Source organism: Phyllobates terribilis, unplaced genomic scaffold, assembly GCF_046119375.1.
Source record: "Phyllobates terribilis strain yellow unplaced genomic scaffold, ASM4611937v1 Scaffold_1__5_contigs__length_1240528914, whole genome shotgun sequence".
Taxonomy (NCBI): domain Eukaryota; kingdom Metazoa; phylum Chordata; class Amphibia; order Anura; family Dendrobatidae; genus Phyllobates; species Phyllobates terribilis.
In genome coordinates, this window is record NW_027362761.1 from 1,144,169,820 (window position 1) to 1,144,182,340 (window position 12,521).

At 43.5% G+C, this 12,521-nt stretch overlaps 1 protein-coding gene across 2 annotated transcripts in view; it reads right to left on the bottom strand.

The window, feature by feature from the left end:
- Positions 1-2,278: 2,278 nt before the first annotated feature.
- SORCS2 (sortilin related VPS10 domain containing receptor 2) overlaps positions 2,279-12,521 on the bottom strand; it is a 1,226,315-nt gene continuing 1,216,072 nt past the window's right edge. Inside the window, exons 27-28 of one of the 2 annotated variants that reach the window (XM_073647901.1) lie at positions 4,329-4,408; positions 2,279-3,036 (exon numbers count right to left, since the gene is read on the bottom strand). In XM_073647901.1, the coding sequence (XP_073504002.1) occupies positions 3,013-3,036; positions 4,329-4,408 (104 nt within the window). In that variant the 3' untranslated portion in view covers positions 2,279-3,012. The remainder of the gene's footprint in view (positions 3,037-4,328; positions 4,409-12,521) is intronic. The other variant, XM_073647911.1, reaches the window with a different exon arrangement.

Below are 12,521 nucleotides of genomic sequence, written 5' to 3' on the forward strand. Positions count from 1 at the left end.
TAGAGGTCAGATGCCCGCTCTAGGAAAATATAAACTAATGCACTGTGAATTTATCTGTTTAACTGTTTATGGTTTATGTTTGTTGCCTGTTATTAATTATGTTTCTCAGTTACCCTGCAGATTTCTATGGACTAACAGGTTATGGACGCTGGATAACCGGAACAATTCTTGTAGATAGTTGCACCTTGGTGCCTCTTGCGAAGACGGCCACGGAAGAGAAAACCTGTCTGGCGTGGCCTCCTTGCGGCCCAAAGTAGCTAGCTTCAGCCTTGCAGCCACGCCCAGGGCCAACGCAAGGGGTTTGCTTTGGACAGGTCGCCTACTTCGCTTAAAGCTTCACCTTGGGTGACATGGACACCCTCTTGTTTCACAAACTTCACCTTGGGTGATATGGACACCTGGTTGCGGACACGCCGTGACCTTTAAAGAACTAAATCTTCTTGTAAATATGTTATTGTATTATTGTTATACCCTGCATTTATGTTTCTTTAAAAATGTGTTTAGTCCCGGAGTACTAAAATTTACTAGGGGGGAATGTGGCACCCCAGGGGTCTGGTTGCCACAGTAATAGAGATATTATGTCTGAGAGCAAGTGGGAGGTTTATCTGGTCAGGAGCCCTAAGCATGCAACACGGCCCACCCAGACCTGGGAGGGGAGGAACCTGCCCTTATAAACTGGGTCTGGGTCGGGATTAAGTGCAGTTCCAGACACAGGGAGAGTTACAACAGGAGCTCTGTAGGAGCAGGAGCGAGTGCCAGAGGCTGGAAGCTAGAAAGCTCGCCTTGGCTGAAGACACTAAACCCGGACACGGAGTCCGAGGCTGTGGGGACATCCAGGTCCAGCAGCAGAATCCAACCGGCAGGGGATTCCATGTCCTCTGGCCTTAGAAACCCGAAGGCACGGTCACAAGCAAGGGACCAGCACCGCCATCGAGAAGCAGAGGCTAACGGAAGGCCCCAAGTCACCGGCCATACGGGTGAGCACCACACGGTATACTCAGGGACGTGGGCTACTTCTACCCGCATAGAGCAAGGTAGCCAGGAAAGAGTGCAGATAGTCGGGGAGGCCTACAACTCCACCTGGCCAGGGGAGATCCTGCTTGCTCACAGACTGACCAGGCCCCTACTGCTAACCAGTACTCCCTGGAGGGTCTGCTTTATACCATCAGTAAAGACCCTGAACTGCACCACACGTCTCTGTGTTTCATCGCTGCACCAGCACCATTACTACTGGGACACTCACACCATCACTCCCATCATCCACACTAGCTGCCCTGAGGCAATACTTCTCCCGTGGGGAGTTATCCCATACTCAGCAGCGCAAATTACATCAGCCTCAGCGGTCTGCAGCGCAGCGGCGGTCCCAACTGACCGCAATCCACGGGTGGCGTAGTCGGACATTGTTATTACTTAAGACTGCCACTGGTTTGACCGCCCTGGGCACGGACCGGGTCACCGCCACTCTGAGACTACAACCCCCGGCGATCCAGCTCCGGGTATCCCCTGCACAGCACAGGCCCAGGGGGCGCGTCACATGCATTACCTTCCATGGGAGAGACCTAAACAAGTCTGTGTTGCATAGGGAGGCATTCTATTGTATTGCAGATAAACCTTCTTGTAACTATTTAGGATTATGCAGCTTTTGGTGTTAAAAATGTTGTTACCAAACTTAACTCACGCACCAAGCAAAATACATTCGTCTATTGTAGACGAGAGTTGAGCAAAACGATTCTCAGGACCCTAGTCCTTCGGTAATCCATGGCCACTGGTCCAGAGCCCTGCAAATCTTTTACTTGCCGGCAGCTCCAGCTTCGCTTTTGAGTAGTTGACCCGGGGCGATGTCATCGTTGTGGCAAAACGTAGACATGACGTTGTGCCGTGCCAAATAATCAAAAGGGGATTCGAAGATGCTGACAGGTAGGATAAGGCTTGTAGGGCTCTCGTCTGGTGGCCATGGGCTACTGAAGTAGTTGCTGGTTCAGGTTCCTGCTATTGATTTTCTTCATCTTTACCAAAGACCATATTTATTCAGAATCTCAGCCAGTGCCATCCTCTTGGCAGTCCGTGAGGTAGAAAGCTCATAAGGAACACCCTCGACATGTTGTAACTCACATCAAAGCCACTGAGTGGCCAAGCATGGACACACATAGCATAAACATCTCCCAACAGAGTCCTGCAAAACCATATATACATTTTTTCTACCCAAAGCCGATATCTTGAGCCAAAAGGAAAGGTAGAGAAGGACATATTATTTTACTAATGAAATTCTAATAATCGCTTCTGTTTTCTGAATTTATTATTTTTTTTTTTAATTTTATTAATATTTTTCAAAGATACAAAAAATACCATTGCCCTGTGTTAATTTTGCGACGACTATACCACAGTCTGGAATGTCTTACCAATTTGGTGCAGAATCCCCGTAGTTGAGAGAAGATCCTCCTACTTTTCAGGTGCTGTAGTGAAATAGTGCAGAGACTGATCCTATGTGCGGACATACTACTGACGTATTAATACAGAATCGTTATAGCACTGTCCTTTCCCAGAGCACATTACCTTTATACAAAAACCAAGGTGTGGGAGTAACAAAAAAAAAAATTAAAAAATTTAAAAAAATTTGAATGTTGAAAATATCCATAAAGTAAATTTGGGAGAAGGAAGAAAAAAAAGTCTAGATAAAGGGTAATAGAGTGTACACGTAATATGAAGAGAACACAAAAATATGTTGTGGGTTACAAATTTGCTATCAGTTGAATATGAATTGTAACACGTCGTATGAAAACGAGTCCTTAAAACATGTAGGTCGACTGCTCTTCCGCAGTAGCAGACTTTTTTTTTTTTAATATCTTCAGAAGGGGTTAGAAACAACTTCTCCGATTGTTCTTACAGGCTGATAATCCAGTCTGATGATTTATCAAGGAGAAATATTACAATATAGGGAAGAGTCTGTGACGATTGTCTCCATATGTAAACATCAGCTAACCAGGTAGTTGTGCATTTCTCTGGAGTTAATACTTAAAACCACTCCTGAGTGATTACCTGCGAAGACGAAGAGAGAAAGAATTAGTCAAAGGATTGGTAGGTTTTTTTTATTGAATTTTTATTAAATCAAAAAAAAGGGTAATTTTATCACAAAAATCTAAAATAAAAAGGTGTAGTAACAACAAAGAGAAAAATAATTGTGCGCTTATCCATGGTGGCTCATGGATGTCCTGGTGAGTCGGTAGGGATCATCTATCAGTGGAAAGGTACATCGATTCTCCGTTGGGTATTAAAGTATAACTCCACTTTGGAACATTGTTTTACAGTTTTAAAAAATGCGGAATTTTTTTTTTTTTTTTTTTTTAAAAAGATCTAGTTTTCTTTATCTTGTTGACATCTTGAGTTGGTACCTGTCTCCTTCTCCATTTAAGAGTTGCAGTGAAAATTCTGCTGGTTGCCACTTGGAATTTGTCAAACTTTAAGCAATACTTCCGACTTTTTTTCAAAGAGCGATGTAGGCGATTCCGGAGTGCTAAATTTTTCATAATCTTCATACTTCCAGTTCCATGACCCCTTTTCCCATCCCCTGAATATGGGCATTCTGTCTGATAATGGCACTGACACAGCGCTTGCTTTAAGGAGGTTCTGAGAGGTTTTTGTGGCATCAGGAAAATTTACCAAATCATTTTGTAGACCCTACTTTTCCAAGGAGCCGTGTAGACATTCAGTTTGCTGAATACTCTACATACAGTGTCAGACTGGAGAACATTGGGCCCACCAGAGAATTTGATTCTAAGGGCCCTCCTTTTTCCCCCATTCCAGAGCCCCATAGCAGCCGCAACGTTTGCACTATGAACTCTCCTGAAAGAGAAGACAGGGCCAATTCTCCGGTTCTCTGGTGGGCCAGTCCAACCCTGGCTACATATCTAAAAGATATACTCTTGTCTGGTGAAGTGCAGAAACCAAGTTTGAAATGAGTTGCCCAAGGAAATATCAAGTTTTGTTCCGTCGAGTTTCCACTATGTTTTTTCTGTTTTAAGAGTACGTATCATTTGCAAATTTTTTTTATAAACCCAAAGGGCTGCAAAATGCCTTTCATCTACCATAGCTTTAACTCTTTTAGAGTTAGTGACCCCCTGAACAGGTTCTTCAGGGGACAGAGGGACAACATGCCAGCCTTCGAGATCTGGCTGCAAATTGTGGCACTCATGATCAATACAAGATAAGAAAACTCATCCCTATACATAATATATTAATGTTGAAAAGCGGAGTATCACTTTAAAGAGTGCATATAATCTTAAAGGACAAAAAGGGATGGGTGTAGATATTCCACCTGGCATGCCACTGACCTGCGATTGAACACTGGCAGGCATCGACAATAAAGGGACCTTGTAGCTGCTCAAGAATCCTCCTCTCCCAGAAAGTGTCACTGCAAGGCAATGGTGTGGAGGAATCCCAAGGGTGGGCCGTAAAAAAACAAACAAACAAGCAAAAATAAAGTATATGGGAAAATGAAGTAGAGGATGAGCAAGATCTTCTTGATGGATGCTCAATGGATGGACGCTCAATGACTTAAAGGGCCACTAAGTTGATCAAGTAGAAGGTGGTTGATGTTTCCATTAAAACAATCTTAAAGCGTACCTACCGTTACAAAATATATATACAATACAGACCAAAAGTTTGGACACACCTTCTCATTTAAAGATTTTTCTGCATTTTCATGACTATGAAAATTGTACATTCACACTGAAGGCATCAAAACTATGAATTATCACATGTGGAATTATATACTTAACAAAAAAGTGTGAAACAACTGAAAATATGTCTTATATTCTAGGTTCTTCAAAGTAGCCACCTTTTGCTTTGATGACTGCTTTGCACACTCTTGGCATTCTCTTGATGAGCTTCAAGAGGTAGTCACCGGAAATGGTTTTTACTTCACAGGTGTGCCCTGTTAGGTTTAATAAGTGGGATTTCTTGCCTTATAAATGGGATTGGGACCATCAGTTGTGTTGTGCAGAAGTCTGGTGGATACACAGCTGATAGTCCTACTGAATAGACTGTTAGAATTTATATTATGGCAAGAAAAAAGCAGCTAAGTAAAGAAAAACGAGTGGCCATCATTACTTTAAGAAATGAATGTCAGTCAGTCCGAAAAATTGGGCAAACTTTGAAAGTGTCCCCAAGTGCAGTTTTAAAAACCATCAAGCGCTACAAAGAAACTGGCTCACATGAGGACCGCCCCAGGAAAGGAAGACCAAGAGTCACCTCTGCTTCTGAGGATAAGTTTATCCGAGTCACCAGCCTCAGAAATCGCAGGTTAACAGCAGCTCAGATTAGAGACCAGGTCAATGCCACACAGAGTTCTAGCAGCAGACACATCTCTACAACAACTGTTAAGAAGAGACTTTGTGCAGCAGGCCTTCATGGTAAAATAGCTGCTAGGGAACCACTGCTAAGGACAGGCAACAAGGAGAAGAGACTTGTTTGGGCTACAGAACACAAGGAATGGACATTAGACCAGTGGAAATCTGTGCTTTGGTGTGATGAGTCCAAATTTGAGATCTTTGGTTCCAACCACAGTGTCATTGTGCAACGCAGAAAAGGTGAATGGATGGACTCTACATGCCTGGTTCCCACCGTGAAGCATGGAGGAGGAGGTGTGATGGTGTGGGGGTGCTTTGCTGGTGACACTGTTGGGGATTTATTCAAAATTGAAGGCATACTGAACCAGCATGGCTACCACAACATCTTGCAGCGGCATGCTATTCCATCCGGTTTGCGTTTAGTTGGACCATCATTTATTTTTCAACAGGACAATGACCCCAAACACACCTCCAGGCTGTGTAAGGGCTATTTGACCAAGAAGGAGAGTGATGGGGTGCTACGCCAGATGACCTGGCCTCCACAGTCACCAGACCTGAACCCAATCGAGATGGTTTGGGGTGAGCTGGACCGCAGAGTGAAGGCAAAAGGGCCAACAAGTGCTAAGCATCTCTGGGAACTCCTTCAAGACTGTTGGAAGACCATTTCCAGTGACTACCTCTTGAAGCTCATCAAGAGAATGCCAAGAGTGTGCAAAGCAGTCATCAAAGCAAAAGGTGGGTACTTTGAAGAACCTAGAATATAAGACATATTTTCAGTTGTTTCACACTTTTTTGTTAAGTATATAATTCCACATGTGTTAATTCATAGTTTTGATGCCTTCAGTGTGAATGTACAATTTTCATAGTCATGAAAATACAGAAAAATCTTTAAATGAGAAGGTGTGTCCAAACTTTTGGTCTGTACTGTATATATCTCCACAGAGAGCTGTAGATATAGTGCAGTCACATCGTGTGCAATCTACATATTTTACATCTTTTCCTTCCCTCTGATGCGTTGTGTAAATGCACATTTTCCTTCTCCATGCTTATTGTGGCCTCTTCCTAGTGTGATGTCAGAGCTGTGTGATCTAAGCCAATCAGATTATACTCCCGCTCTTTCACTGAAACTATCAGAACCTGCAGTTGCAGCCCCCTCCTCCCTCTCCTTTTATGTTATTTTTTTATGATTATTTACAGGTGGGGAAAAGACCACCTTTATACCAAGGTGGTATATATTTGCTGTTGATTTATGCAAAAGAGGAGATAAGTATGCTTTAAGAAAATTATGTAATGCAGCCCCATGTTTCTTGTCTTGCCGTAGATCAATTTTTTTTTTTATACGTTCTTATATACCAGGTCTGAACATTTTTAATTTTCATTATTTTTAGAGTTTAGTGGTCCTTTAAAAGGAAATAAAATCAAGCTATGGATGTTAATGGTCTTGTAAAAGTAACATTCAATGATGCTGAGAGCAAAGCATAAAAAAATATCTCTTTTTCGCAGGAGACACATAATGCTGGTTGGCCATACTGCATGTGCAACATCAAGTCTACAGAACTAAAGCTAGTGCAGGTATTACGAGTCTCCAAAATGATGTATCACCAGCAACCATTACAATTACAGACAACAGTGAAACTATCCGACAGAACAGCAGAGAAACTTGGAGGACATTGGGAAATGATTACGTGATCTTATCTACAGTGGGTATGGAAAGCATTCAGACCCCTTTAAATTTTTCACTCTTTGTTTCATTGCAGCCATTTGGTAAATTCTAAAAAGTTCAGTTTTTTCTCATTAAAGTACACTCTGCACCCCATCTTGACTGAAAAAAACAACAGAAATGTAGAAATTTTTGCAAATTTATTAAAAAATAAAAACTGAAATATCACATGGTCATAAATATTCAGATCCTTTGCTCAGACATTCATATTTAAGTCACATGCTGTCCATTTCCTTGTGATCCTCCTTGAGATGGTTCTACTCCTTCATTGGAGTCCAGCTGTGTTTAATTAAACTGATAGGACTTGAATTGGAAAGGCACACACCTGTCTATACAAGACCTCACAGCTCACAGTGCATTTCAGACCAAAGGAGAATCATGAGCTCAAAGGAACTGCCCAAGGAGCTCAGAGACAGAATTGTGGCAAGGTACAGATCTGGCCAAGGTTCCAAAAGAATTTCTGCATTACTCAAGGTTCCTAAGAGCACAGTGGCCTCCATAATCCTTAAATGGAAGAAGTTTGGGACCATCAGAAGTCTTTCTAGACCTAGCCGCCCAGCCAAAGAAAGCAATTGACGCGCCCCCCTGGGCCGTGGGGCACCCGGAGCCGGGCCTGTAAATGCTGGGGGTTGTAGTCACCGTGGCGGTGACCCGGTCCGTGACCCATGGCGGTCAAACCAGGGTAGTCTATGTGTCTCTGTTATATATAGTCCGACTACGCCACCTGTGGAATGCGGTTATTGGGAACCGCGGCTGCGGGGCAGTCAGCTGAAGCTGGTGGTATGTGCAGCAAGGTGATGTAACTCCCCACAGGAAGAGTGGAGCTTCAGGGCAGCGTGTATGGATGATGGTGGTGATAGTGTCGGGATCAGTAATGATAACACGGAGTCAGATAGTGCAGTCCCAGGTCTTTTACTCACGGTTAAAGCAGTTCCAGTTCCAGGGCCAGTGTAAGAGCCCATGGCGTCCTGTGCTCACGCAGTGAGGGGCTCGGACGACCCTCAGATATCTCCAGAGTATTTATCAGGACCCCCTTCTATGTGTCCTTTCTGGCCTTCTCCCTGCACCTCACACCTAGTAGCACTCCTGTCCGGTGTCCTTGGGCCTTGGTGGGCGACGTGTGTTCCGTCCCCTGGGTCCTATGCGGCCACCTTCCTAGTACACTGGTATGGACTTATGGTCTGCGGTATTTGAAATGCTGCAGCCTCCGGTTCTCTAGTTAGGCTTTGTAGCTCTTGGCTAGTTAAGGGACCGGTTCCCTTTCTCCGGCCTGATCCCCCTACCTCCTGGCAGCGGCGGGCGTACGGGTGGCTTGCTGCACGGCCCGTACCCCTGGGGTCCCTTCTCTTCTCGTCCTGGAGCCTCTCCGGCTCCCCTTCTCTCCTTCAGGCCTCCTGACTTGGCCCGCCTGTGGAGCAGAGCTCGTGCAGAGCCTCTGCTTCTGTCACTTCTGACTGAACTCTCTCTCTCCACTGAACGCTGATCTAAGATGGTTCCTTACTTTTATACCTCCTACTCCAGTGCTTCCAGGAGCTACGTCCTCCACCCATCCACTACATAGTTCCCCCTCTCTAAGTGGTTCCTCCCCACTCCAGCCAGGGATCAGGGACTGTGCTCTCACGTAGGAGCAATCTCGCCCTGTCCCCCGGAAATGTGGTGTAGTGGATGTAGTGTTAGGGTCCTGAGCCATACTCCTTCCTTACCTGAGAGTGAGATACCACACCTCTGGGTGAGATGCAATACCTCTGTGGCGACCGGACCCTCAGGGGCGCCACACAATCGTAGGAGAAGAGCCTTGGTGAGAGAGGTAAAGAAGAACCCCAAGATCACTGTGGCTGAGCTCCAGAGATGCAATAGGGAGATGGGAGAAAGCTCCACAAAGTCAACTATCAATGCAGCCCTCCACCAGTCGGGCCTTTATGGCAGAGTGGCCCAATGGAAGCCTCTCCTCAGTGCAAAACATATGAAAGCCCACATAGAGTTTGCTCAAAAACACATGAAGGACTCCCAGAGTATGAGAAATAAGATTCTCTGGTCTGATGAGACGAAGATAGAACTTTTTGGTGATAATTCTAAGCGGTATGGGTGGAGAAAACCAGGCACTGCTCATCACCTGCCCAATACAATCCCAAATTTTAAAACATGGTGATGGCACCATCATGCTATGGGGGTGTTTTTCAGGGACAGGACGACTGGTTGCAATTGAAGGAAACATGAATGCAGCCAAGTACAGAGATATCCTGGATGAAAACCTCTTCCAGAGCTCTCTGGACCTCAGACTTGGCCGAAGGTTCACCTTCCAACAAGACAATGACCCTCAGCACACAGCTAAAATAACAAAGGAGTGGCTTCAGAACAACTCTGTGACCATTCTTGACTGGCCCAGCCAGAACCCTGACCTAAACCCAATTGAGCATCTCTGGAGAGACCTGAAAATGGCTGTCCACCAACGTTCACCATCCAACCTGATGGAACTGGAGAGGATCTGCAAGGAAGAATGGCAGAGGACCCCCAAATCCAGGTGTGAAAAACTTGTTGCATCATTCCCAAGAAGACTCATGGCTGTACTAGCTCAAAAGGGTGCTTCTACTCAATACTGAGCAAAGGGTCTGAATACTTATGACCATGTGATATTTAGGTTTTTCTTTTTTAATACATTTGCTAAAATCTCTACATTTCTGTTTTTTTCAGTCAAGATGGGGTGCAGAGTGTACTTTAATGAGAAAAAAAATGAACTTTTTAGAATTTACAAAATGGCTGCAATGAAACAAAGAGTGAAAAATGTAAAGGGGTCTGAATACTTTCCATACCCACTTTAGATGTATCCAGCCTTAAATTCTCTTAAATTTGGTTTGGACTCACAAAAGAAATTCAATACAATATTCTGACATCCTAGCCTAGACAAACTGCAATTCACGTCATGACCTCTAGTTGGCCACATATAGCATAAACAATTCCCAACTGAGCATTGGCTGGTTATCTTGAATCACACATCTCAAGATATTTTGAACCAAGAGTTAAAGTAAGGAAGGACACATCTGTGGCTTATAAGTCTTCCAGAAAAATAGTTTATTATTAGAGATGGGAGAATTGATTCGCAGGACTCCGGTCTGGCCAGGTCAGTAATCTGTGACTGCTGGATGGAAGCTTGCAAGGGTCATTACCTCTCGATATTTCCATCTCCTCTGTGATTAGCCGGGTTGGTGAGTTGTCGTGTGTATCATGCCACAATGCTGAAGTTGCACCGGATCGGCTAAGAAGAGCCAGGAATGTCAGGAGGTAATAGGGGATTTGCAGAGCTCCCGCCCAGCAGTCATAGTTACTTTGGTTGATGGACCAAAGTCTTGCAAATCGGTTCTCCGATCTCTAATTACTATAGTATAAAATGTTTTTATTTACCAAAAACAACATTGAAAACATGATCACTCCATAATCCATCGGATCAGACAGTTACACTCCTACTTTGATGGTTTTGTTCACTGACAAAAACACAATTTATCTGACTTTCTCCCTACAGGTTCATGTTAATAAATCATCTGTGGGAAATTTAGATAATGGGCATGAGAATTTTTGGTTGAAGGGGTTGTCCTCTATGTTAAAAATGAATCTTAATGGGCACATGGTGGTGTAAAAAATAATAAAACACACTATACTCACCTACTGGACGACGCGGCTCCTCCACCAGTCTTCTGGTATTAACATGGTATGGGGCAAAGCTCCAAATCCAGAAAGCAGCCATTGATCGGCTGCACCCTTCACATTCTGTCTGAACAGGAAGAAACATCTCTCCTATTTTTCGGAGGAAGGAACGTTGTCGGACTGCTAGGTGGGTAATTTTTCTTTTTTTTCACACCACTCTGGCCCGTTAAAGAGCAACTAAAGTTTTTTATTTCTTTTTTTAATTTTGTCCAGCATGGAAAGTTAGGAAACTTTGTATATGACTTTATTAGGGGATTTGTCTTCATTCCTGCAAAAGAAACTGCATGAAAGTGGCTTTCCCCCTGTGTATTTCCCTGCCATCAGCTGCATTTATTTCAGAACTTAGTCATTGGGAGTACAGATGATTGCAGTGATCGGTCAACATTCATAGGAAAGCACAGGTGCTGAGCTTTCACTGTTATCATCCGTACTCCAAAGGAGTACTTTCTGACATTCATGCGGCTGAAGGCAAGGAAAAAGCAGGGGTTTGGAAGCCACGTTCAGGCATTATCTAAAGGGATAAAGAGAAATCCCCCAATAAAGTGATTTGTAAAGTTTGATAACTTTCCATGCTGGACAAATTTATTAAAAAAAAAAGTTTAGTTACTCTTTACCTTTTAAACTAGTGGACTATAAAGTATGCACATGACCACCCTGGTCATTTGTAAAACTATCTAATAAGTGTTCTCCAACCTGCGGCTCTCCACTGACTGCAGAACTTCCGCCAGTCCCAGACATACTGGAAGTTGCAGTTTTACTACTGGTCTTTGGAGGGAATGTAGCTCCATTTCTCTTTTCTACTCCTAGTAACATGTAATAGACACTAGCATACTTGTACCAGGCAGAGAAAGAGTAGGGAACTGGGAAATATGGGTCAGATTCTAAAATATTGTGGGTATGAAGCATAGGGGAAGTATAAGGGACTAAAGTTTCGGTATTATATAAAAAAAACTGTTTAAAATTCCAGTAACTATCTCAAAGGTGCCGACTATGTCTTTGTTCATGAGTCGTAAAAATGTGCTTGTAAAAAATTGTAGATTATGACTAATTTCCAAGTTTGCCTAATAAAAGGGTGATGACCTGTTAGAACAACCCTTGTTTGTATGCTCTTTTAGGGCATATGTATTCATAGATGGGGTGTCTTCTATTTAGGGTCATTCTCTATTAGCCAGATTGGTCTACTGGTAGTTCTCTTTGGAGGACTCATCTAATTATGTGTTACATTCATTTGAATGGGCATCATGTAATACCACAGTTCTCCTTTAGTGGCCACTGCGGAAGAAAAGTGCAGCCACCCACAGCCCTGTCGATCATCTGGTTTTAACACTCAAGATAAAATTATTGTTATCATCTTTTGTTTTCCATGGTCACTAACAGTCATGTTCATAGTCGGGTAAGAGAAGACACCTGTCATGAATGACTGGGTTAAGGTCCTGCCATTAGGCAAAAGAGCAAAAATATCAAACTTGTCAAAAATTCTTAGTGTGAACACAATCCTTATGCTTTTTATGAAACAGTCATAAAAAGGAGAAGGATCAGACCAACGAGAAGGTCTGAGAAGAAGAAGTCTCCAGTATGGTCATCTTAAAGGTATATTCTCATGTTTTCCATAAATAGGGGATAGCTTCCTGATCGCTAGAGATCCGACGGCGGAGAACTGAGGCTCTGAAGAGCCTTGTGTGAATGGTGCGGTGGAAGATCATGCACGCTGCTGCCCCATTCATTCTTATGTGACCACATAAGATAAATGAGTCCAT